Consider the following 25,908-nt stretch of genomic DNA (forward strand, 5'->3'; position numbering starts at 1 on the left):
AATTTTATATAGAAAATGAATTTTTGCTCGAATATCCTGTAATTTATCCGCAAATTTAGTGTAATTTAGAGCAGTATTTTACTGAATTTATTTATTGTTCAATTTTATAGATAATTTTTTTTTTAAATTTTAATTAGTAGAACTAAAAAATAATAGTTTATCATGATTAAACAACTTTGAAAATAATTATTCGTTATTCATGCATCATTTTCACATATAAGAATGAAAATATTTTTATGATAATGAAAGGATAGTTTTCGAATAAATTAAAATAATACATTTTAAAAAAAAACATCCATTGAATTAAAAAAATAAAAAATACTTGTTAATATCAATTTTAGTTTTAAAAACAATTAAGCTAAACTCGCGTATTGTCTGTTCCGAGCAATTTTAATTAATTAATTTTAAACATTCTAATTGTTTTTTTTGTTTATTAAAATATGATTTAAAAAAAAATTTACTCACAAAATTTTTAAAGTCCGATATAATAATTCTAAGTTTTTTGTTCTTTTATTTATGGCTTCTAGGGTTTAAAACTCTTTTTTTTTTAAATTTGAGTAGAGGAAGTTACATCTTCAAGAAGATGTCGAACTGATTTAAATTAATATATACACTGGTATAAAAATCTAACTTATTATATACAAAACATTTCTGGGAACCATTGTAGACTGATAAGATATCAAATGCTATTGAACCGATATGATTTCAAGAATTAAAACGCTTTCATCTATCTTTTATATTTGGCTATATTTGTCATTTTCTATTTATGCAGTGAAAACCCACTTTTTTCACTAAGAAACTTGTTTTCGAATTCCATAATTTACGCCAAAAAAAACGGTTTTTAAAACAAACCGACAAACCCTAGACGTATAATATAACATATGTACTTATCGATTGATTGGCTCCAAATATATCAATTTTTTTTCTCAAAATATATACAAAAAGCTAATATATAATAATATGTTTTCACAATATTTAACTATTCAAATAAAAAATAAAAAAATAAATTATACGCTGACGGAATTTGAACCCGATCATTTTTAACTCTCTTATAAAACGCCTAAAGTGACTGAGCTACCGAGATATAACATCGTGCTTCCTTAACCTCAATTTTTATAATTAAACCAGTTCTCATATGCCTATAATATTTTAAAATGCTCTGTTTGACTATCAACTTTATCATCATGTGAAGTTTCACCAAAATCCCAGAAGAGTAAACCTGAGGTTCTCCTTATTAGCATATAGAACATGAATAGAATACTAACATGGACGCTTCGCAACGACTTAAACAAATTATCTCAATAGTAAATTGAGACATGTTACCATAAAACAATATGTTTCTCACATTAACCTTTCAACCAAACTTCTTATTGTTAGCCATCATTATATCGAAACTCTTTATATATATATATATATATATATATATATATATATATATATATATATATATATATATATATAGTCCTAAACCTCGAACGCAATGTATTTCTAGATAAGAAGAACGCAAAGCGAATAACAAGAATGAGTGGAAAGTTCGGTAGTAATACCCCTTCATTGTCGTAGGGTGAGGGTGAGAGAAGGCGGCAGTGACGAAGAGCCGAGTGGACAAGCATTGGTTGCTTTTAGCCGTCCGGTCTGGGCTGGGGTGCGGAAACTGGAATAAGGATCGGAAGAGAGATGAGAACGCCGAAAATGCCGGAACTCGCAGGAGAGTTTGCGGTTAGATACACACAGAGTTAGAGACGTATCGTTAACTAGAGCAGTGATGGAAAATTTAATATGTTCACGGACTTTTTATATATCGATGTCATTTTTTACATATAATTGCCAAAAGATTTACTTAATGTCTAGGTAGGACAGTTGTAAATATATTGTTGAATAAAAAAAAAATGTTCACGGACTTGAATGATATAGAATTCATTTTCATTGTGATGCATAGTGACATCAATGTTATAAGCAGTCAAGTTTTTTAGTCAATAATTTTGAATTTATTTTTATATAGAATTACGTTTTTGTAATTATTATACCTATCAAGTTAATGACTAACTGATTCTTTAGGTATTTTTGTATTATTAACTTCACCTAGGGTAAGTTATTGTAATCGTCAAAAAAATCGAAATTGAAAAGTTCTGCATTCCTTCACATTTTGAAGGTTTCTGAATATTTTGGCATATCTCAGAAAAAATAGATGTGTGTGTGTAGGTATGTATGAATGTAATTTTTCACCCACGTTTTGGGGGCACGGATCAACCGATTTGAATGGTTCAAAAAATATTCGATTCCTTTTAATAGGAAGATGTGCTGATTAGTTTATGGCAAAGGCAGGTCCAGCAGTTACGGAGATAAAGAGCAAAGAGTGCAAAAAAAAAGAAATCGAGTTTTTGAGAGAACGGAGCATCCGATTTAAATGTTCTAAAAAAACATTCAATTAGAAAAGATTGAGAAAAGTGATTATTAGTTTTTGGCAATGGCAGGCTCAGCCATTTCGAAGATACGGAGCTAAATGTGCAAAAAATGGCAGTTTTTGAGAGAACTAAGCGTCCAATTTAAATGATCCAAAGAACTTTCAGCTTGTTTTAACAAAAGAATTGATTTTGGAAAAAAAAATTTTTGTATCATCTTTTTTTTAATTTTTTTTTGTATATCGAAAATAATTCAGATTTTATTTTTAATTCTGACTAAAGTTCTAATATACTTTAAACAAATAATTCTAACTTTGCAATTCAGTTTATATAATTCTTATAAATATTAGACAATGTTACAATATTTATAATGATCTTTTTGAAAACATTCTGTATTCCTCGACCATTTCGTTACGGTGCGGGAAGTTCCAGCAATTTGCCTTAAGGCACAATGCCATACACCCCACTAGTTTTGAATTTAATTTTATATAACCTAACGTTTTTGTAATTATTATACCTATCAAGGTAATAACTAACTCATTCTTTAGATATTTTCGAAGTTGCGATATATGGGAAAAACTAAGAATTTTAAGACCTTTCTAAAGATGTATAATACTTTATATGTTTTCTTTACAGAAATATCGAATCGTGAAGAGTGTTGCTCTAACCTAACCGCACTTTGCATTTCAATAAGTGAATAATCACACAGATTGCCTTATACTATCTTAACCAGAAAGATGCAGAATAAAATTACGAATAAAATGGTATATAAATGGTTAAGATTTTCATATAATTTTCTCGAGATTTTCCAGTTTTCCTTAAATTTTACCACTGCAACTCGCCTGTAGGCCACACCATGCGAAATTCGAAGTTGCGATATACTCGTATATGGGAAAAAACTAAGAATATTGAGACATTTCTAACGATGTATAATATTTTATATGTTTTCTTTAAAAATATATCGAATGGTGTTGATAGTTGCTGGAACCTAACCGCACTTTTTTTTGAAACATTAATAAAAAAAAATCACTCATTAACGTTAATTTTGTCATATTCGACAATTCATAGACTTCAAAGAGCTATAATCCCAATTGAATGATTTCATAAAAATGAATGATAAGACTCAATATATAAATTTTCATTGTAAGAACTTAAATATTTTCATGAATTACGATTTTATGTATTAAGCAACTCTAGAATACAATTATTATTTATCATTAAAAAAATTCATAAAAATGTATTAAATCATTTAATTCAGTAGTAAAATTCATTCTCAATTTTTCCAAGGATCAAAATAATTATATTCAATCATATACAATGATATACCATTGATACGTAAAATTCGAAATCAAAACCAAAATTAATATTTTATTGCGAATTAAAACATATACGCAATAATCAATAGTGTAAAAGACTATATTGTGTATGTCATAAATATCAAATTAGTTATTTAAAACGTTCTTAAACAGAAAAGCTACCATAACATCGGTTTAAATACTATTAACTTAAAAAAAAATCTAGGAGAGATTGAATTGAGATGAAAAATATGCAAAAGATCTATAATCTCATGATTCTATAAAATCAATACACCTTGCTATTGAAAATTATTCAAGATTTCAATCGATTCCAGATTATTAGTTGCTAGAAAATAAGTAAATAATTTATAATATGATCATTTGTAGATACAAAAATAAATATAGACACGTGTGAAATTCTTCAAGACAACTTCAATTATTTGTTTAACAAAGACTTTTGCTATCTGTGGTTATAGCAAAACGGTAAAGTCATTAGTTTGCGGTTAAATGAATAACGACAACTGCATATTGTACTACTAGAGGATACGGAACATTGAAAATGAAATATGGTAGATAAAATGCCATTTTGCTCATTCAGAACAAAGCATAATTCAGCATTTTATGGCTGACTCAGGTCCTATTCTATTCACACATGCTTTTTGAGACACGTTCCCGACTATATTAGATTTTAGTTGACAAAATCACAAAGCAAGAGGAGTATTTGAAGTTTTACAACTTTAGTAGTAAAAGGCAACTGTTGGTTTAGATGACCATCATGGTGATTTGATGACAAAATCATGATCTACAAATAATCACTATTCGTAGTGAAAATTTCTTTGCGAAATCCTGATGTCATTTTGTTATAATACTAGACTCTCGTCCAAAATTAAAAGAAGGACAATAATTTAATCACGACTGAATATTGAAGATATCAATGCCAACACAAAATTCAAACTAGTGGGGTGGGTGGCATCGTGCCTTAAGGCAAATTGCTGGAACTTCCCGTACCGTAACGAAATGTTCGAGGAATACTGAATGTTTTCAAATAGATTATTATAAATATTGTAACATTATCTAATATTTATAAGAATTATATAAACTGAATTGCAAAGTTCAAATTATTTGTTTAAAGTATATTAGAACTATAGTCAGAATGAAAAATGAAATCTGAATTATTTTCGATATACAAAAAATTAAAAAAATTAAAAAAAAAAAAAATGGAAAAACTGCTATTTTTTACATATTTAGCTCCGTGTCTTCGAAATGGATGGGCCTGCCTTTGCCAAAAACTAATAAACACTTCTCCCAATCATTACTAATTGAATGTTTTTTAGATCATTCAAATCGGATACTCCGTTCTCTCAAAAAGTCGATTTGTATTTTCTGCACTCTTTGCTCCGTATCCTCGAAACGGCTGGACCTGCCTCTGCCAAAAACTAATCAGCTCTTTTCCCTATCGATAGGAATCGAATGTTTTTTGAACCATTCAAATCGGTTGATCCGTTCGCTCGGAAACGTGACTGGAAATTTGTATCCATACATACATACATACACACACACACACACACACACACATCCATTTTTTCTGAGGTATGCCAAATTGTTCCGAAACCTTCAAAACGTCGAGAAATGTAAAAATTTTCAATTCCGATTTTCGGCCCATTACAATAACTTACCCTACGGGAAGTTAAAAATCAATCTCAGGAAGTAGTTCATACGAATCGCATATTTTTTTGGAACAAGTTCTTATTCTTGCAGAAATTCATAAAGTTTGGTCAAGATAAATTGCAAAATTAGGTATTTTCTAAAATGTCCTTTTTGAATAATATTTTGACATATGTTACAGTTCGAGAAAGATGATAAAGACTACACTCTCATTTTAATCGTTGACAGAAAGCATATATAAAAAAAAACAAAGACAGATATTTCTAGTATGATTCATGTTGCATTACTATCATCTAGTTTTATGAGAAAGCAATTCTAATAAAACTTAAGATCATGTAAATCTGGAATATTCAACGTACTAAAAATAGACATCTATGAGCAGTTGATAGCAGAAACGGATGAAGTAGCAATTCTGAACTCGTCAATCAATATCATCAAGGAATACCGTATCAAAAATGGCATATGTGAGAAACATATTCAAAAGTGCATGTACAAATTTATAGAAGAAATATAAATTGCAACGGAAACCAAAACCAAAATAGTAATGGATTGGGAACTATAGACAAAATTTATTACCTTGTAAGGTGTTGGCGGTGAATTTTTGACCAAACAATCAATAACGACTTAATTGTACTTAGCATATTTGGCTCAAACAAATTTTGCAAATTACACTAGCAAAATTTGTTTGAGCCCAATATCCGAAGTACAATTGAGTCTTATTAAAAAGTTTGATATTTGTTGCAGATAAAGTTGTAAAATTCTAGGAATCCAATCGCATTGTTGATTAGAGACACGTTGGTTTACCCTTAGGAATACAAAAAGATGCATAAAATGCTGAAAATTTCCGAATACTATCAAATTCATGGAAAAAATTCAGAACAATTTGGCTATGCCTACTTTCTCATTGTAATTTCTTCTACATATAAGACTTTTTATTCGCAAAACGATTTGAAAAATATTTCGAATAAAGCACATACCAAAACATTGTGCTTACAAATTATTTTTATGCTTCCATATTGCAAATACATTAGGGTGGTCCTTAATATGGACATTTTCGAATTTCCTAGCTCCCAAGAGCTCAAATGGTTCTAAATTGATAAAAAACAATTCTCTGAAAGTTTAAGCTCTTAATATTAACTTTCAAATAGTGCGCAATTCAATCAAACTTCGTATGGAAATAGCATGAAAAAAATTTTGAAAATTAAAAAAAAAATTTTTAGGTATAACTTAGCGACAAATGAATTAAAAGTGAAAATTCGTGTCATTTTTTATTCGAAATTCGACGCTCTGCAATATTTTTGAAAATTTTTTCATGCTATTTCCATACAACGCTTTGATTGAATTGCGCTCTATCTAAAAGACAATATTAAGAGCTAAAACTTTCAAAGAATTGTTTTTTATCAATTTGGAACCATTTGAGCCCATGGGAGCAAGGAAATTAAAAAATGTCCATATTAAGGACCACCCTAAAATGCATATGTAAATGTAATGATTATATTTGATATAAAGAACATTCAATATTATATGCAATTATTCATACCCCAAGTAGAAAAAAGATTTAGATAAAATGTAGATTCACAAAAAATAAGAATCATATGGCATCTCATTAAATTAGATACATAAATGAAGAAAAATCTGATATAAACTGCATATATAATTTATTAAAATATGGAAAAATGATAAAAGATAAACATTACGATGTTTATATTAAAAATCGCTTGTTTAAAATAATGCAGCGATAAAATAAACCAACTCTAAACTAAGCTCCTCTATAATCCCTTAAAAACTTTTTACTACAATAAAATTCCATTAGCAGGTGCTATACAAAATGAATTTTTCGTCGCCCATAATTTTCCATTATAAAGGCAACTCTGGCAAAATGTTTATAATAGCTAATAAATATTCAAATGACAAAAAGTTTTCATTCTATCATTTTTCCATCATATTATAAGCATAAAGAACAAAAATGAAACTCACCTTGGCGTAATCGATCTTGAGAGTGCAGCATCCAGAGTAAATATCAGCGCTGTTCAAAGCCTCCTTTGCACGGGTGGCTGACTCTAAACAGTCAAACGTGTTGATAGTTAAGGAAATATTTGGATTGAAATTAATTCTGGAATTGTAAATTATCTGCCAATTAATTAGACAGAAGAATCAGACACATGTATGTTCAAATTTTGTGATAATCAGACGAAAGAGGAAGTAGAAAACAAGTTAATTTCTAGGTACCCAAACTCTTCAGAGCGACACAAACCCGAAGTTAATTTGATATTTTGTCTAATTTTTATACTTTATTAAATTACATCATGGATATTACCCCGATTTCCTAGCACTGTTACCTAAACTTTTAATCCTTGAGAACTCTACGCAAAACTTAGTACTTGGGCGATAAACATTAATCATACAGTTGACAGTATAGAACCCTGAAATATTATCGTACAGAATTTTCAATTAATTTTAGTAAACGTATAGAGAAAATTAATAAGTTTAGGAAATAGGTTTAGAATTGAAAAGTGTCATAATATGATTGGGTAGGGCGGGGTACAAAGATCCAGTTTGACTAAATACTAAATCAACTATATTACAATACATACGACGTATCAAACAAACAATTATCGAACTATATTTACAAAAAATCCCAGGAAACTCATAATTATAGAAATACGTTTTTCTACAGCTTTTCTAAAATTTGTCAACTTAGTCAATCGAATGCTTAGTTCTTTCAAAACTGCCATTTTTTGCATATTTAGCTCCGTATCTCCGAAATCGCTGGACTTGCATTTGCCAAAAATTAATCGCCACTCCTCCCCATCATTACAAATTGAATGTTTTTGGATCATTCAGATAGGATGCTGCTCCGTTCTCTCAAAGCTCGATTTCCATTTTCTGCAATCTTTGCTCTGTATCTCCGAAACGGCCGGACCTGCCTTTGCGAAAAACTAATCAGCGCATCTCATTATTAATAGAAATCGAACGTTTTCTGAATCATTCAAATCGGGTGATTCGTGTCATCTGTCCCTGTTTGCCCCATGGGCGTATTAAAATATGGCAAGCAGATCTAACGTCTTATCTTTAATTTTAGAGGGATTTTTCGAAATAATAGCTACATTATTCAACCAATGCAAAGTTTAAATTTTATAGACACATTTTTTACAAAATACCATTGTATATAACCTTGATCAAGTGATCTATAAGAAATATTGATCGACAATTCACAACTACTAAAATTATTTTTCATTTATAATTATTATTTAGTATTATCAATGTGACTTCTTGTTGAAGAAGTGAATTGCTTTACTCAAACTTTGAAAAATTAGTATTTCACCCTAGAAGCCACAAATAAAAAAACATAATTTTCAGAATTATTATAAATAATGTGAGTAAACAATGGACACTTCTAAATAAAAAAAATTGATATACGTTCTCAGTTTTTAGCAATCATATTTTATTAAACCAAAAAATAATTAAATATATGAAAATAATTAATTAAAATAATTAATTAAAATTGTTCGGAATAGAATAAACTCGGGGTTTTGTTTAATTGTTTTTAGAAATAAAATTTACATTAACAAGTATATATCAATATGTATCTAATTTTTTTTTCTATTTAATTAATCACTATCACAAAAATATTTATATTCTCATATGTGAAAATGATGCATATATAACGACTAATCATTTTTAAAGTTATTTAAACCAATTCAACTATTATTTCTTTATTCTTCTAATTAAAATGCAAATTAATTTGTCATAAAATTGAACATTAAATAAATTCAGTCAAAAACTACATTAAATCACACTAAATTGGCCGATAATTTTTTTTGTTACTACAGAATATTCGAGCAAAAATTGATTTTTATATAAAATTCGAAAACCGGCTAAAAACCGGTTTTCTGGGAAATTTCGAAAACCGGTTTCCTAAAATGTCGGTTTTTATATAAAAGCCAAAAGCCAAAAGCCAAAAGCCTAAAAGCAATTAGAACTTGATCAAGGTTATATACAATGGTATTTTTGTGAAAAATGTGTCTATAAAATTTAAACTTTGCATTGGTTGAATAATGTAGCTATTGTTTCGTAAAATTCCTGGAGGAATTTATACCACTATATATATCTTTTTCCCTCTACTTTCAAATATAGTTGGTAAAAAAAATCCCTAACTTTACTTGCTTTTTTTATATCGATGTCATTTTTTATATATAATTGCCAAAAGATTTACTTAATGTCTATGTAGGACAGTTGTAAATATATAGTTGAATATTAAAAAAAAAAAACTTTACTTGCTTTCGAGATATTGTTGGTGAACCTTTTTACCCGCGAACCCTTAACCCCGTTGTACCCTATTTATTTTTGATTACTTGACAAACAATCGCGATGTTTATTTCAGTCAATAAGAATGAATCTTTTATCAATCAATTAAATTTATCCGGTTACAAACATCAAAATTCAGTCCCAAAAATTCATTACTATAAATGAACCTGCGTTAATTAAACGATTTCATTCCTCACATTCCATTTCCGCAGGATAATAGATGATACTGTCAGCACAGTGAATTAATCCTGGTGAAAGAAAACGCGAAAAGTATTTTTTTAACGTAAAGCCCCACTAGTAGGTTCTAAATTGAAGTAATCTTTTTGGCAAGCGGCCATATCATTAGTGTGGCCGTAAGCCGATGTGCAGAGGAATTTTTGCTCATTTCGTCAGTTTCCGTCTGTCTATAAACGAATCATTTTGGGGGATGGACGCTAGTTTTATGTAGGCAATTTAAGCATTTGCCCTTAAGCGATAGATCACCTTAACGAACAACACCAGTCACTTGGAAAACTCAAAGAGCAACAGAAATAGATGTAATACCAGGTCTGGGATGACAAAAATGGAATGGAGAAATGGATGGATGGATCACCACTTTTGGTCTTTTTGCGACGTTGATTCGAATCATTAAATAAATTATAGCCATTAATAAATGATTGCATAGTATTTTTGGGGTTGCTCCATATAACTGACACTATTATTAGTAAACTATCATAGGGCAAGTTTTGCAGATAATATTTTACTGTTCGACTGAGCTCGCAAATTAACAAAACAATTAAAAGGAAGACTTTTTTCAAAAACGAAAGTGAAATTATTCATTTGATTGCAATTACAATTTTAGGATGTTTGACACGTCTATTCCCATGTCTGTCCTATGTGTGTTTCGGAGCGGGTCGATTTGTATGGGTCAAAAAAAGTCGCTTAGACACATGATTTTCGGATACTAGGGAGCAAAATAAAATACTTTGCTGAAGAAACCATACCTCTAAAATTAATTGTCCCGTGCATTGACCCAAAAATAAGGGTTAAAATTTGAAAAATCCCATTTAGACCCATTTAGAGCGCGTCCAAATGTATGACTGACCCCCACTAACATTGGAAAGCCGATCTACCCCTGAATGTTTTCCAAAATTCAACCCTTATCTTTGAGTCAATTCACAGGACATGAGAATCCATTTTAGAGGTATGGTTTCTTCAGCAAAGTATATTATTTTAATTCCTAGAATCCAAAAATCATATGTGACCTTCAAATCGACCCGCCCTAATGCATATAGATGTGACATACGCAATTTGTTACAAGGAGAAAAAAGTTTTAATATAGAGCTATATCAGTCATAAGTGTGATATAAAAGTGTTTTTCCAGAAATTTTCACAAAAAAAAATTTTCTTTGATACAATAAGTTTTCTTGATGCATTTTTAACTAAATGATCTAATAAATTTATCAAGGCGCAAGTGAAATTTGTTATGATATTATCGTGGCGATTAACGTGCGGTGTCCCAGAACTCATCGTCAAGTCAAAACAAAAAATGGTCACCCTGTCCCAGAACTCAACGTCATTGGGACAATGAGATGAACGTCAACTCTGTGACAATGATTTTAACATGTTATAATCATTATGAAAGAAGGACATACATTAATATATCAATATGTTATTAAGAAAACAATCTCACGCAAATAATATTAATTATATATGAATTAACTTATTTAGATTTAATATTTATTGGAATTAAGGGAAATAATTCTTAATATATTTCTAGATTTCAAATTAGATTTAATAGTACATATTTAATTTGTGTAATTTCATTTCCAAGATTTTGTTTTAAAAAATGATACTAGATAAAAATCTGGAGATCATATCAAGTGCAATTTAAATAAACTAAAAGATTCAATTAAATAAATCATAAGATACACACCATGTATACATAATACAGGGTGTGTATCCCAGAACTCAACGTTAACAAAAAAATATTAACATTTGCATCAAAACTCTGAGTTGCAGTTAAGAGCTCATAATTTTCAAACTATGCGAGATAATTTTTTTTCATGACAGTTATGATCAATACTATCGCCCCGTTTCGGCTTGACGTTAAGTTCTGGGATACCTTGTATAAAAAAACCACATCAAGAAAAGATTATTTTTGATACTGGTATGTAATAATTACTTTGCAATAATTATTATTGACGCAATATTTAAATATTTCTGTTTTGATTTTATAAAATATAGAGGACACAAATAATAAAAAGTTTAATTAAAACTTGATCAAATAAAATATTAATATCCAAAGAATAAACAAAGCAATATTTATTTGTATAACCCATATAAATTTTATTGAATATTTATTTCATTGCGAATCGTTCATGTACATTAATATTATGCATGCACTATTTGAATTGAAAATCCATTTAAAAAATATTTATCGTTTTTAATTAGCAACATTAGTTATTACAATCACAAAAACGAATATGAATTTTTATTATTGTAATAAAATGTAATGCAATTGATCTGTCAATGAAAACAAAAACTAATAATAGATTTCAATTAAGGCTCCAATCACAACTCTATTGGTAGAATTTATTCTAGTATGAATTACTATATATGAAGCAATTGAAATGACAGTTTGATTTATATAATCGTAAATGCAAATGCGGTCAATTGATAAAGTAGATATTCAAAGAGTATTTAATTAATATAGAATGAGGAAAATTGATTTATAGATTATAAATTAGAACTGTTCGAAAATACCGGATATTTTATCCAAGCAAGACTGACATTTTTATAAGCTGTGTCTGAAGTTCATGAACAGGAATTAATTCCATCGTTAAAGTTGTAACATAAATTTACAGAAAAGTTGATCTGAAAATGTCTTAAATCTTTTGCTTCATTAACAGCTATTCGAGAGTCGCAAATTCTAGTTCTTATGATGTGAAAAATTGCCAATCGTATTATGGGTCATTAACGGGAAGAATAGCAGGAATTTTACTACAAAAAGAAAATTATAGAACAAAAACTATAGAAGTAGACACTTAATATAAGTAGCAGTCACTTATTGGTGAATGAATTGAAACCTAGGCATTTTAAATATTTTACGCAGAAATATTTCAGAACTTGCAAAAATTTTGAACTAATTTCAAACGCAATTATTTACATAATTTAACACAAATTTAAGACCCAACATACAAGATAGTGATGACTGTTAAAACTTCATGGTGACTCAATAAATAATAAATAGTAATATACTCGATAAATAATACCAAAACATAATTAAAATTCATATATAAAAATAGATAAAGTAAATAAGCAATATTCCTAAAGTATTATTGTACGATAGAGCAACTCTATTATATTGTACTTATTGTTGCAATAGATATTATTCCACTAGGTATTTAAAAAAATATCATCGATTACATATAAAAGTTTAAAAACAAAGAACTTCTAATTGCAGATATATGAATTATGAATAAACTTTATTTTTGAAGATTGAAGAAAACAGAAATTAGTTTTCATTAGCAGAACAAAAACTACTGGAACTACTAATTATAAGCAAATATTACGAATGTTATTAAGAGGATATTTTGATCTAGAATTTAAAAAAAATCGATTTTATTTTATTGTATATGTTCAAAGTTTAACTATTCAAGAATTTAAGAAAAATATGAATAACCTTTATTTTTCCTGAACACAATTGAAAAAAAAATAAAATTAGTTTTCATTGGCAGAACAGAAACAACTGGAACTAATAATCATAAGCAAATATTACGTATGTTATTAAGGGGGTCTGGCTTAAAATTTATAAAGAATCTAGTTTGTTTCCTGGGTTTTTTCTAAGTTTAACTATTCAAGAATATGTATACAAAAGGATTTTTCATAAATTAAATTATCTCCAAAAATATAAATTTTTGACCACGATAAAATTCCTTAATTCTAAAACACTTTTTCTCAAAACTGTCATTTTTGATTTCTCAACTTATACTAGACTGATTTATTTGAAATTTTCATAGAGATTTCTATATAGACTTCTCTTCAGTAAAAACCACGCGTCCAAATTTCAATCTTTACTATATTTTAAGAAAATAAAAATAATAAGTATATAAAAATATTTATTATTTAGACCGTCAATATTTTGGTGATAAATATATATATATATATATATATATATATATAATTAATTTCTTGGAGGACGTAACATCAAGTAAAAAATATAAATAAGTAAAAATTTTTTTAAATCATCTTTATTTTTCCATACGTAAAAAATATTGTTTGCTCTATTATTTACTCAAAATTTAGATCAGAATACCTCGTTAGGGGGCCTATATTAATCACGTCAAGTTTCTGGGGGGAGGGGGGTTTAATAAAAACGTTAAAAGTTAAATACTAGTATGAACTGCCAAATATGGAAAGTACTACTTTGACTACTTTCAAAGTAGTATGTATTCGCCTAACAATAAAATCTATTACCCAATACAATAAACGTTTGCAAAATGCATTTGAATAATAATACGGTATTTACATCCGTATTAGAAGTCGTGGAAAAAACTGGTTTGTCTGTCTACGGTGCGAAAAGCAGACGTGCCGCTAACACACTGACACTAAATAAAGATTTATTTCAGGGAGAAATGTTCTGTCTTTTATAAATCGTGATCTATGCCGTTGCCGTATATGATTTATTCTGTGGCACTCGCCATAATTGACTCTTATTTATGTGACTTGCGGATAAATATAAATGATATGGAAATAAACGGACGAGAGGCAATTTTTCACACGCTTTTTAAAGAAGATCAAATAGGCATTAATATATCAATATTAGCACAAGAGGGAATGGAAATTGAAAGAGGCGAAGATAATAATAAGATGTTTACGCAATTCCAATTTTTTGATAAAATTCATATTTTCAATAGAAATCTGGAGAAAGAACTGTATGAACCACAAGACAAAAAATAGATTTAATTGGACTCAATTCGTGGACAGTAAAAGTTTCAGCGAGGTACGAAAATTGACAGCTATTTTATTTTTAACTGGGTTGTGATATTCAAAACTTGTTTAACTGCCGTTTATAAGGGTAGTCAGATTATCTTATTTCAATCATTATATACGATGAATGCTATAGCATCCACGTCAAGTATTCGCTTCTATTTTACGCAATGTGCTTGTCCAAGCTAATTAGTGACTACGAGAAAAAAATTAGATAACACAAATTTTTGTAAGCTGTTACAGAAATTTTCTTTCTCTTTCGTTTGACCGTATAATGAGCAAAGTCACAAACGTCAAAAAGACTCTGGTAATCCTCGTGTCAAAAATACCAAGAGAATCAGTTAGTCATTACCTTGGAAAATGAAATGATCACAAAAAAGTAATAAAAAATATCACCAAAATAATTGACTTTTTACCAGATCACCCAAACAAATATTTAAAAGAATTAGGGGAGGAATCTCCTACTCGAAGATTGAAAAAAAAAGGCAATAGGATCTTAAATAAAATGTCAAAAAATAAAAAATAAAATATATCTTATAGGAGATAAACTCTTAAAATGCATTTACACCCAGCATATTGTCAAAAAAATATTATTTTGATTGGCAATAAATCTATGAAAATAATAATAATAATTGACTTTAATATTTGAATGCTATAGCTTTCATGTCATTCTACATCACATTGAAAATGAATGCTAGAGCATTCACTCCGTATTACCAAAAATAAATTTATCCATGATAATAAATTAAGTTTTACGATAATATATATTATAATTACGTTAATGTAGCTATAAATAACGCTAAATTAATGCGCAAGTTTAATTACAACAATAAATTGACCAATAAGAATTTCAAATATGCAAGGCCAAAGGTGCGCCAGTTCTAAAATTGTCATAGAAAGAATTAAAACATATTGTTTAATTTTTTTATCGGCCAAAATATATTACGAATTTACTTTTAATGAGCAACAATCTTCATTTATAGTGATTTATTATTAATAGTTTAATGAGCAAATACTACTCGTAAAATATTTCACAGTATTAAATTTTACAAATTCTGATTGCAAACTTGTTGATGTTTTATGCAAAAAACATCGTATATACAATATTTATGCTAATATTAAATAATAAATCAAATTCTGAGAAATAAAATATTGAAAATGCAAATCAGCTATGAAAGTGCTCTTAACATAGCGAGAGTTACAGCTTCTGTACATTCTAGAAATAAAATATGGTAGTAAGGCGTAATAAAAATAATAAAATATTGTTGTAATGAAATTGTATATAAAAACGATAGGCTATTTGTTTTTCTCTAATAAAATCTTAACGATAATTTATAAAAATATTTACTAGCTATATGAGCCTATGTGGTAAATAAATAATAATTAAGCGGTCTAAGAATGAGGAAAAATTGAGAATCGGATTTCAGGGCTTTGATTGACTTATATACTAAATTATAACCCATAATAATGTAAGTTAAAAATTTATATTATAAAGGTCCACATGTGAAAAAAATCACCATCATTATTTCAAAAACAAGCAAAGTGTAGAATTTTTTAAAAAGACTAGATTTAAAAAATAGTAGGCAAAAGATGTGTAACCAGCCATTACCCTAATTCTTACAACGTCACAATCAGAAGATGATTATTATAACTATTTTTTCGTCTTGAGCTCCTGTATTTAGTTTTTAATGCCAAAATAAACTTTTTATCGTTATTTTCAAGTTAAGGGACGTCCATTAATCACGTGATCGAGTTTTTAGGGAATTTTGGACCTCCCCTTGGTGATACGTCGTGATATTTAAAATTACACCCTCCCCCACCAAACATCACGTGTATTTCTAGTTAGGTAAAATTTTTCGAACAAATTTTTTTAAATGTTTGTTTTTTTTCAAAAGTTGAGGTGAAAAAAACACTCCCCCCCTCCCCATAAAAGCCTCACGTGATTAATGGACGCCGCCTCAGATTCGCCAGTTCTTTTTTTTAGATAATCTTTATGAAAGCTTACATGTAGGTAGAGTAAAAAGGACCAGCTAAAACTTTACATTAGCAAAGGTGTAAACAATAAGAAATAGTAAATAAAATTGCACCTCAGCAAATAAATATCAAATGGGACCTTTGTGCCCCGCTTTGACCTACGTTTAACTTCAAATATCTGTTACAATTAGGTTAAAATGATAGATGAATAAGCAGACTGGCAAAAATAAACGAAACATCAAAAACTCATTCTTCGGGATAAAGGAATAAAATCCAAAAATACATAGAATTTTTTAGCAAGATCAAACAAACCGAAATAAACCGTGTTATATCCACATCTTTTCTGTCCGCAATGGTCCGCGCTAAAATACATTTACGTATTCCACCCCAGACAATTTACGAAAAATTATTTTTACGCAATGTGCTTTTTATAGGAAACAAGTGGAGCCATAAAAATAATATATTGCGTGGAAAATGTGATGAAGCAAAATAAAACCTGAGTCATTAAGAGATAATTTATATAGCGAATTATCATGGCAGTATATTCATGTAAATCATGAAACTAATTAATTTAAATTTTAAGAAATCTCACATAGAAATGGAAATGGCAAAAACACAAAAGAGTAATAGACCGATTCTGCCGCATAACAGACCAATGTAATGGCAAATCTATGTTATGAAGAACTTTCCATACTGAATATTGACAAAAGAATAAAGACAAATGTGGTTGCGATGCAGTCAGGCGTTTTTCTTAGGTTGTCAGATAGAAAACCAAACCTAGCAACTGCATAAATGTCAAAAAAAAACGATCTTAGATGACAGGGTCTTTCAGACACAGCTTCATAACATAAGAGTGATGTTGCAGTTTATGTGTAAAACTGCCGGAATGCACAACAAATACATGACATTTTGACAGTATTCAGTATTATTCAGTATTATAACATTTTTCTGTTATGCGGCAGAATTGGTCCATAAGTCTATTAATATAGATTTTTACAAAATGTTATGTTGGTTAGGTAAGCGTAATTCAATTTCCCCAGTTATTCTATAAAATAAACTTTGAAAAAATATCTTTAATCTTTAATGCCACTGTACATTAATTAAAGAATAACGTTTGAGGCTGAAGCACTTAAACTGTCAGAACACGTAATGCAAATATTGACGACCATTAATTGAAATTACAAAAGCTCTATTGAGCTATAATGGTGAAGAAGGAAACTTGAGAGTTCCTATATAACATCAAATATAAATAAATATTTGGATTTTCATAGCATAATTAATATGCAAATAATATGGAATCTGGTAAATGTAATCCTTGAATTCATTAATGATGTTGTAGTCGTAGTAATGCAAACTTTATTACGAACTATACTTAAGTTAATTAATTACTTTGCAATGAATGATTGAAATTATCGTTAAATCAATTGGAAATGAAATTAATAAGTAAACTTATAATGCAATAACATTCATATTTATAGAAAGAGTTGCTGGTTTTAATGTTAATGTTAATACTAAATCAATGGATCATTTAGAGACGAGGTTAATCGATGACTTAATTAAATTTAAGTCAATGTTAAACACGTTTCGCCGATTAATAGCTTCTAGTAGACATTTAAGAGAGCGTCCATTAATCACGATTTTTATTTAGAGATTTTTGGACTGTCCCTCTCCCATGGTGATACGTGATGATATTCAGAATTACCCCCCCCCCCGGCAATTATCACGTGTATTTTTAGTTACGAGAAAAAAAAATTTTTTTTTTTAATGTTTAAATTTTTTTTAAAACAATCTGGTGAAAAATAAGTACAGGTAATATCTTACTTACCCCACCCTCACAAGTATTCCCCATGTCATATTTTATGATCTTTTGTCAACCCCCCCCCCTCTTCATAAAAACCTCACGTGATTAATGAACGCCCCCTAAAGAGTAAGTTATAGTAATCGCAAAAAAAAATTGGAAATGAACATTTTTATATATTTTTACGTTTTATGACCTTCTGAACATTTTGCCATACCTTACAATTAAGAAAATTTATGTTGTGTGTGTGCAGTGTATTTATGTGCGTATACTTGGATACCGTTTCGAGAGTACGGATCAACCAATTCGAATGATTCAAGAAAACATTCGATTGTTATTGATGGGGAGGCGTGCTGATTAGTTTTTGGTAAAGACAGGTAAAGTCGTTTAAAAAATTCGGGCCAAAATGCGCCAAAATATTAAAAACACTTTACATATCACGATTCATATTAGATACACAAGTGACTGGTAAATTAGTAAGGTGTTGGTGACTAAAAAGTTTATGATTTCCGATTATGAAATCGTATCGATTATTATGAATTCTAATTTCTGCATAAAACCGGCTAACATGTATATCATGACATTAAACTAATTCATAGATTTTTATCAAAAATAAAAGATAGAAAAATAAAAAATAATTATAACATTTCAAAGGATATTCAACCATGGCTTGCACTCCATTCTTCTTGAAGATCACTATGCGGACAACCTTTCCATGTTGGACACAAATTGTGTGCAGTACATCCTGAAACAAAAAAAAATAAAATTAAAAATTTAATCATAGAAGTAATAATTTTTTTTATCAATATAAGTATTTTATTGTCAGTAACTTATAAATTTTTTCTGCGATTGCTGGATCACTGAAAATTACACTAGTCTAATAAGTCGTTCAACCATTTGACAACCCAACATTGAGCACATAAAAAAAATTCACGAAAAAACTTGTCAAAGATATAGTTCTTGTCCAAAATGAAACAAAGTAAAAATATATGAACTCAACTTTATTCCCTTAAAAGCACTCTGCAACAGTAAACTAAATACATCTTATAACTCCACAATACATTCTGCATTTGTTCCTGCAGTTTTCGCAGAATTTCTTCCTTAGTTCTTTGGAGAAAATTGTCCTTCGGAATAGCAAATGAAAGTTTTAATGGGACATTATTAGCCGAGATAAGGATAAAGAAGAAGTACACAAGCCTCTTTACTAGATTCGTAGAATTTCATTTTCAAACTATTCTGCGAAAAGAAAAGTTAAGTAAAGAAAAGTCTCTATTCCTGCTGAAGCCAAGACTCACTTCAAGGGAAGAAATTGAATAAGATAATTATATTTTCCTGGTGAGTGCGACAATGTTCATTTAGGTTCAGTATCAAGAAAGCAGAGCATTGATGATCGAGTTAAATTAATTTAAAAAAAATATCACGAAAGGAATAGGAAAAAGGTAAAGTGGTAAAATAAAGAACTCTACTAAGGAAGATCAATAAAATGAAAAGAAACTAGATTGGACCCAAAAGAGTGCCTCCTACACCATATCGTCGAAGGCAAAATAGAAGGACTGAAAGGATTCGGAAGAAGAAGAATGCAGATGATTGATGACTTATTGTTAGGCAAGACGAAAAAACACAGGGAACTGAAAGTGGAAGTACAAGACCAGAAATCAAGGAAACAGAACTTTGGAAAGGAAGAATCATAAAAAATGGATAAAAAGTGATAAATCGTAATGGCAATAATAAACAAGGTAAGGAAAAGGAATAATTGACTTGTGGTGTCCTTATCTGGCCTAAAAAGTTTTCTAAATTTGGAAACTTCATTGAACGCATATTTATGCAAAATGGTTGCAATTCTCTATTACCATAAAATTTATTGATGCAGTTGAGTACAGAAGATGATAAATTTCAAATATATCAGTAGTATAATCAATATTTTCTATTTTCCTCAGAAATTATAGAAAACACCGATGTGATGGTTTTACCCGTGTACATTTATAATTAGCTCTCGTTTGACAACTGATTTGAATTTATTAATTACAAATGTCACCTCAATGGTCACGGCCCATATAATATCTAACACCAGAATTCAGCGCTTGCAATCATTAGCGCGCTAATTAAAAGTGCACATGCTCCCAAATAAACGACAATAAATCAATACTACGTGAATTATTTGCAACATACCAGACAGATCCTGGTTACGGTTTCCGCCATAGAAATAGAGCTCAAAGCTCAAAGGCTTAATTACTTATAAATAACGCAAGAATAATCAGCAAACAATGTATATTAATGAAATCGTGTCTAATGGAGATTAATATGGTACTAGATAAGGGGTAATTGATTGATGGTTCATACTGCATACCATGAAGTATCGAATGAGGTTTGTTCTATCAATAAAATTCAATTAATCAATTAAATCAACTTTAAAACATACACGTCTTTTTTTTCATTTAGCAGCAATTAGAACTATAAGAATCCTATAAGCTGTTATGATGATACTGAACAACGTAACTTTTTTGGACGGCAACGCAAAAGGCTGGCCTTGCTCTATTTCAAATAATTTATTATTATATTTTTTTAAGTAAAACTTCTTTAGGCGCGACTAGGGTGTAAATCTGTGAAAATGCAACGAAACAAACTTTACCAATACTTCACCCTTCGCTCTCGATGATATCATTTCTATACGGGTCGATTGTGATTGGTTGTCGTGTCGCGTGAGTATGATTACTTTGATTACATAATAAGTGAAACAACTGTTCTCGTTCAAATGCTCAAGCTTACAATTTCATTTTACTGATCCAGAGCGTTTAATACTACAAGTCGCATATTTTTATAAATGATGATAAATAATGAAGAATGGATTGATATTCAGATTTATCACTCTAAACAAGAAATCAAGCACAACAATAGTCATTTATATACTTCATAATAAACATCTATGCAATTTATTTATTGCTAGTGTTAATGAAATTATTCAAGATTGTTGTATTGATAGCTGTCCACTGTGTGAACGAATATTATAGAATTTAAAATCAGCAATTACTTTATTTCTCTAACACAATTTCCTTAAGGCGCAAGTTCTAAATGCTAATTACAATGACAAACCGATCATGCCGTATTTCAGGAATGACTTTAATTATATTATTGTTTTCAAAAATTATAAATGCTTTTCATGCTACTATAAATATATAATTTATAATTTATTATTATATAAATATGTATAATGTTTGACATTAAAAAATGTGCGTATCACGAGTGTTACCATATTACTAATGAACAGTATTCAAAATTGTTGTATGATGTTTTTATTTTTAACTTAAATGCCATCTCGTACAAGAGCAAAAAAGTTTCACTTCAATCGCGTGTAACCTTACGCGCACTCTTTTTTCTAATACTTATGATTTTTAATGTGATGCAGCAATGCCGGATAAGGGTCAATTCTGCTCGACATCAAACCTGAAATTTTTTACTAAAAACTCCTAGCCCTAACTACTAATCCAATGCCAAATGTAAGAACAAGAAGTGCGCCGATTTTGATTACAAGAAAACCTTTTTAAAAGCCATTATTTCCTTCTAATTTCATTATTGAATTTTATTCTTTTAGTACATAATGTAAGAGTTTAAGGACTGTTCCGTACAAATTTCGTACAGAAATAACTATTTGCTGTAAAAATCTATTTCTTGTATTAATTGGTCTAAGGTTAATCATTTTCAAATTTTGTTTCTAATTTCATCAAATTCATGTCACGATCAAGTCGTATCTACTATGAATTATTAATCAAAATTGACAAAATATGTTACCATTAAAAATTCCTTTGATGTATAAGAAAACAATTTCTTAACATGAAACTATATCCGAGGCAATCATATCAACCGGAAGTGGCAGTCTTTGTTATTCTTTCGCAAAAAAATGTAATTCCTTCAGAAAACTCATATCTTGCTCTTGTCTAATGCCAGATGAAACGTCAACTCGTATCAAACTAAGAAAAATCTCCAAAGTTATTACATCAAAGAACTATATCTTGGGGAGAAGCACTGATGTCCAACTTAGATATGAACTTTAAAAAACTTTGTATCTCTAAATTCATCAGGTCGACGTAGTTGTGAATATGGACATCAGGTGTTGATGCCTATATTCACAAAGTGCTCTAATTTCTAAAAATGACAGTGGTCCAGATGGAATTTTATATTTCGATATACTGTAATCATGGCCAAAACTAAGATGTCCAATAATTCCAGATTATACAACAATTTTTGGACACAAAATAAATGGACAAAAGTAATGTTGTAAATGGCAGGTTGTCAATATTTTGGTAAGACTTAAATGAAGAACTGAAGTAGGACTGAAATGTTTATATCAAACCCAAAACCAGTGGTTCCTAGACATCGTTACCCAGGGCTGATCAATCATTAACCGAGAAAATTCAATTTTGGTATTATTATAATTCTGGTTTCTATTACTATCGATGGACAGCAATTTGGCCATCATTGATTCGATTCAGTAGGTCCTTCGCAATAGAAGCGTGCTCTGTTCTGTTTGTTATTGACATATAACTGTCAACAACCCATGTGACGTTCTCATATACTACTGCTCAAGAAAATATCATATGGATGTGTATAAGATAGAGACTTCGACACTTCATTGTCAATATTGCGAGATTATCTGTTCCTTGGAATTTAATAAGGGCGCAATATTGTTTCGTGTCATTCAGTATATGTACGTTTGATACTATAGTGAAAAATGTCAATAATATAATATAGAGTTTAGTTTTATCTTCAATATTAAATGTCATATGATTTTTGAAATTTTTGGAATCCATGACGAATCTGGTGATCTAGATTGTCTGAACTCTAAGAGAAGTATAAATAAAAGAAAAAAATATAAACTAGTGGGATGTATGGCATCGTGCCTTAAGGCAAATTGCTGGAACTTCCCGTACCGTAACAAAATGTTCGAGGAATTTTGAATGTTTTCGAATAGATTATTATAAATAAATATTGTAACATTGTCTAATATTTATAAGAATTATATAAACTGAATTGCAAAGTTGAAATTATTTGTATAAAGTATATTACAACTACTCGTATAGTTAGAATTAAAAATAAAATCTGAATTATTTTCGATATACAAAAAAAATTTTTTTTTGAAAAAAAAAAAAACGTTGAAACAAAAATTATTTTTTTCCAAAATCAATTATTTTGTTAAGACAAGCAGAAAGTTCTTTGAATCATTTGAATCGGACGCTTAGTTCTGCCATTTTTCACACATTTAGCTCCGTATCTTCGAAATGGCTGGGCCTGCCTTTGCGAAAAACTAATAAACACTTCTCCCAATCATTACTAATTGAATGTTTTTTAGATCATTCAAATCGGATGCTCCGTTCTCTCAAAAACTCGATTTCTATTTTCTGCACTCTTTGCTCTTTATCTCCGTAACTGCTGGACCTGCCTTTGCCAAAAACTAATCAGCACATCTCCCTATCAATAGGAATCGAATGTTTTTTGAACCATTCAAATCGGTTGATCCGTGCGCCCGAAAACTTGAGTGGAAATTTGTATCCATACATACATATATAATACACTCACACACACATCCATTTTTTCTGAGGTATGCCAAAATGTTCAGAAACCTTCAAAACGTCGAAAAATGTAAAAAATTTCAATTTCGATTTTCGCCCCATTACAATAACTTACCCTACGGGAAGTTAATTATAAGCATATCAGTGCAAAAACTGCAAATTAAACATTAATTAATATAAAATTGAAGAATATACGCAGTATGAAAAGTTAAACCAGTTAGAGATAAAACTTTCCACCTTATGAAAAATCTAAAATATTCATTATTGTCAGATGTCTATTTTTGATACAGTCGAAGTTTGATATTATCCTGTTCTAATAGTGACATCGGTTTCCACTTAAAAATATACATGGAAATATGTTTTCAAGCAAAAATAATTCTTCCCCGGCATTACGGCATCAAATTAGGAAAAAATCATAAGTGTTAGAGAAATTCTAATAATAAAATGTTCAAATCGAGATGGACCAATTATTGAGTTGCCTTCTAAAAAGTCTTGTAGTTGAGAAGTATCATCACAAAAGCTCACAGGATAACAAATACCATGTGTTCGTATTTGTTATCCTGTGAGCTTTAATAATTTTCGTTCCGATAATTTAATGGTAAAAATATAGAATAAGAAAAAATGTGTAAGTCTCATCAAATTAAACACAGGGGAAAAATTTAAGAAATAAAAAAAAATCATAAGTATTATAAATATTTTAATAATAAAATGTATCAAATAGAGATGAACATTCTAAAAAGTCACGTACTATGAAGTATCATCACAAAAGCTCATAAAACACAAGTTTTGACTGTTGTAGAAATAAAAAAAAGTATAACGATTTTATGGTTAATGTACAGAATGGGCAAGCATCAAATCAAACTCGAAAAAAAAATTCACGTAACTGTAAACAAAAGGATGTGAGATAAAAATTGATTGAATATATTTGGATGTCCAAAAAATACGAAATTCGAAATCTCATCTAAAATCGCAAGAAAAAAGTATATGTATAATACTCAACACCATTTAAAATTTAGAATCCTAGACCATTTTCCTGATTATATTATGTAAATATTAGTTTCCTTGAACACAGAAAAACCTAAAAACCTTCACATTTACAAAATCAATATTCAAAGTGCTCTGAACATCTAGGTGGGTTGGAACCTCCTATAAAGAGGATTTCAGAAATCAATACAACGCATAAATGGAGGTAAACAAACAATGGCCAACGTGCTAGGAAGGCAAATATCGCTCGTGCGGCTCTACCATTTGTGGCAGTATCAATATATTACTATCAACGGATATAACATACTGCGAATAGCCCTTTTAGAGGAAGCTTTAGCCCAGACCAAACATAACATATTTGCATATGCATAAATAGTATATTCTCACACAAACATTAGCGAAATGCTGTCAAAGTATAATAAAAAACATACAACATGATCAATATGCAATGATATGTTTCGTTGCAATGGGTACACTAAAATATCCCAGACAAATGTGTAAAGAAAGCTAGTTTAATTATGTGTAATAAAAATTAAGATCAATATCATAGCACATTAAAATGTAATAATTCATATTGCACATACTGATACATTTTTTTTCTTTTCAGTTACATCATCTAGTAATGTACAACTCAACGATAGAAATATTTCGCTTCATAATAATTTTAAATTAAAACTGCATTTTACATTACATATGAAAAAACGTACTTATATTCATATTAAAATATTTGCAGCAAGACATATATGACAAGCGAGTTTTAATCATTTTCATATTCTATATTTAGTTTTATATATCCGTTCATCTAATATTGGACAGAGAAAAGCTCCATCTGTACTGCAAAATTTAATTAAACAAAAGTGAATGAAATATTTTATTCATTTAATTATATTTATTTTTGTGAAGTACTGAAGATTAAAGAAAAATACTCTATTCAAATCTGAATATGT

The 25,908-nt window shown here is 29.2% G+C and overlaps 1 protein-coding gene across 1 annotated transcript in view; it reads right to left on the reverse strand.

Annotated features, from left to right (window-relative positions):
- The window catches only part of LOC113386307 (heterogeneous nuclear ribonucleoprotein L-like), a 295,967-nt gene that overhangs the window by 123,955 nt on the left and 146,104 nt on the right, over positions 1 to 25,908 (reverse strand). The window contains exons 3-4 of the mRNA XM_026624095.1: positions 19,073 to 19,158; positions 7,340 to 7,436 (exon numbers count right to left, since the gene is read on the reverse strand). Coding sequence (XP_026479880.1) covers positions 7,340 to 7,436; positions 19,073 to 19,158 — 183 coding nt within the window. The remainder of the gene's footprint in view (positions 1 to 7,339; positions 7,437 to 19,072; positions 19,159 to 25,908) is intronic.

The sequence above is a fragment of the Ctenocephalides felis genome, unplaced genomic scaffold (assembly GCF_003426905.1).
Source record: "Ctenocephalides felis isolate EL2017-DRISC unplaced genomic scaffold, ASM342690v1 CF-g0.4_SCAFFOLD_03571, whole genome shotgun sequence".
NCBI lineage: Eukaryota > Metazoa > Arthropoda > Insecta > Siphonaptera > Pulicidae > Ctenocephalides > Ctenocephalides felis.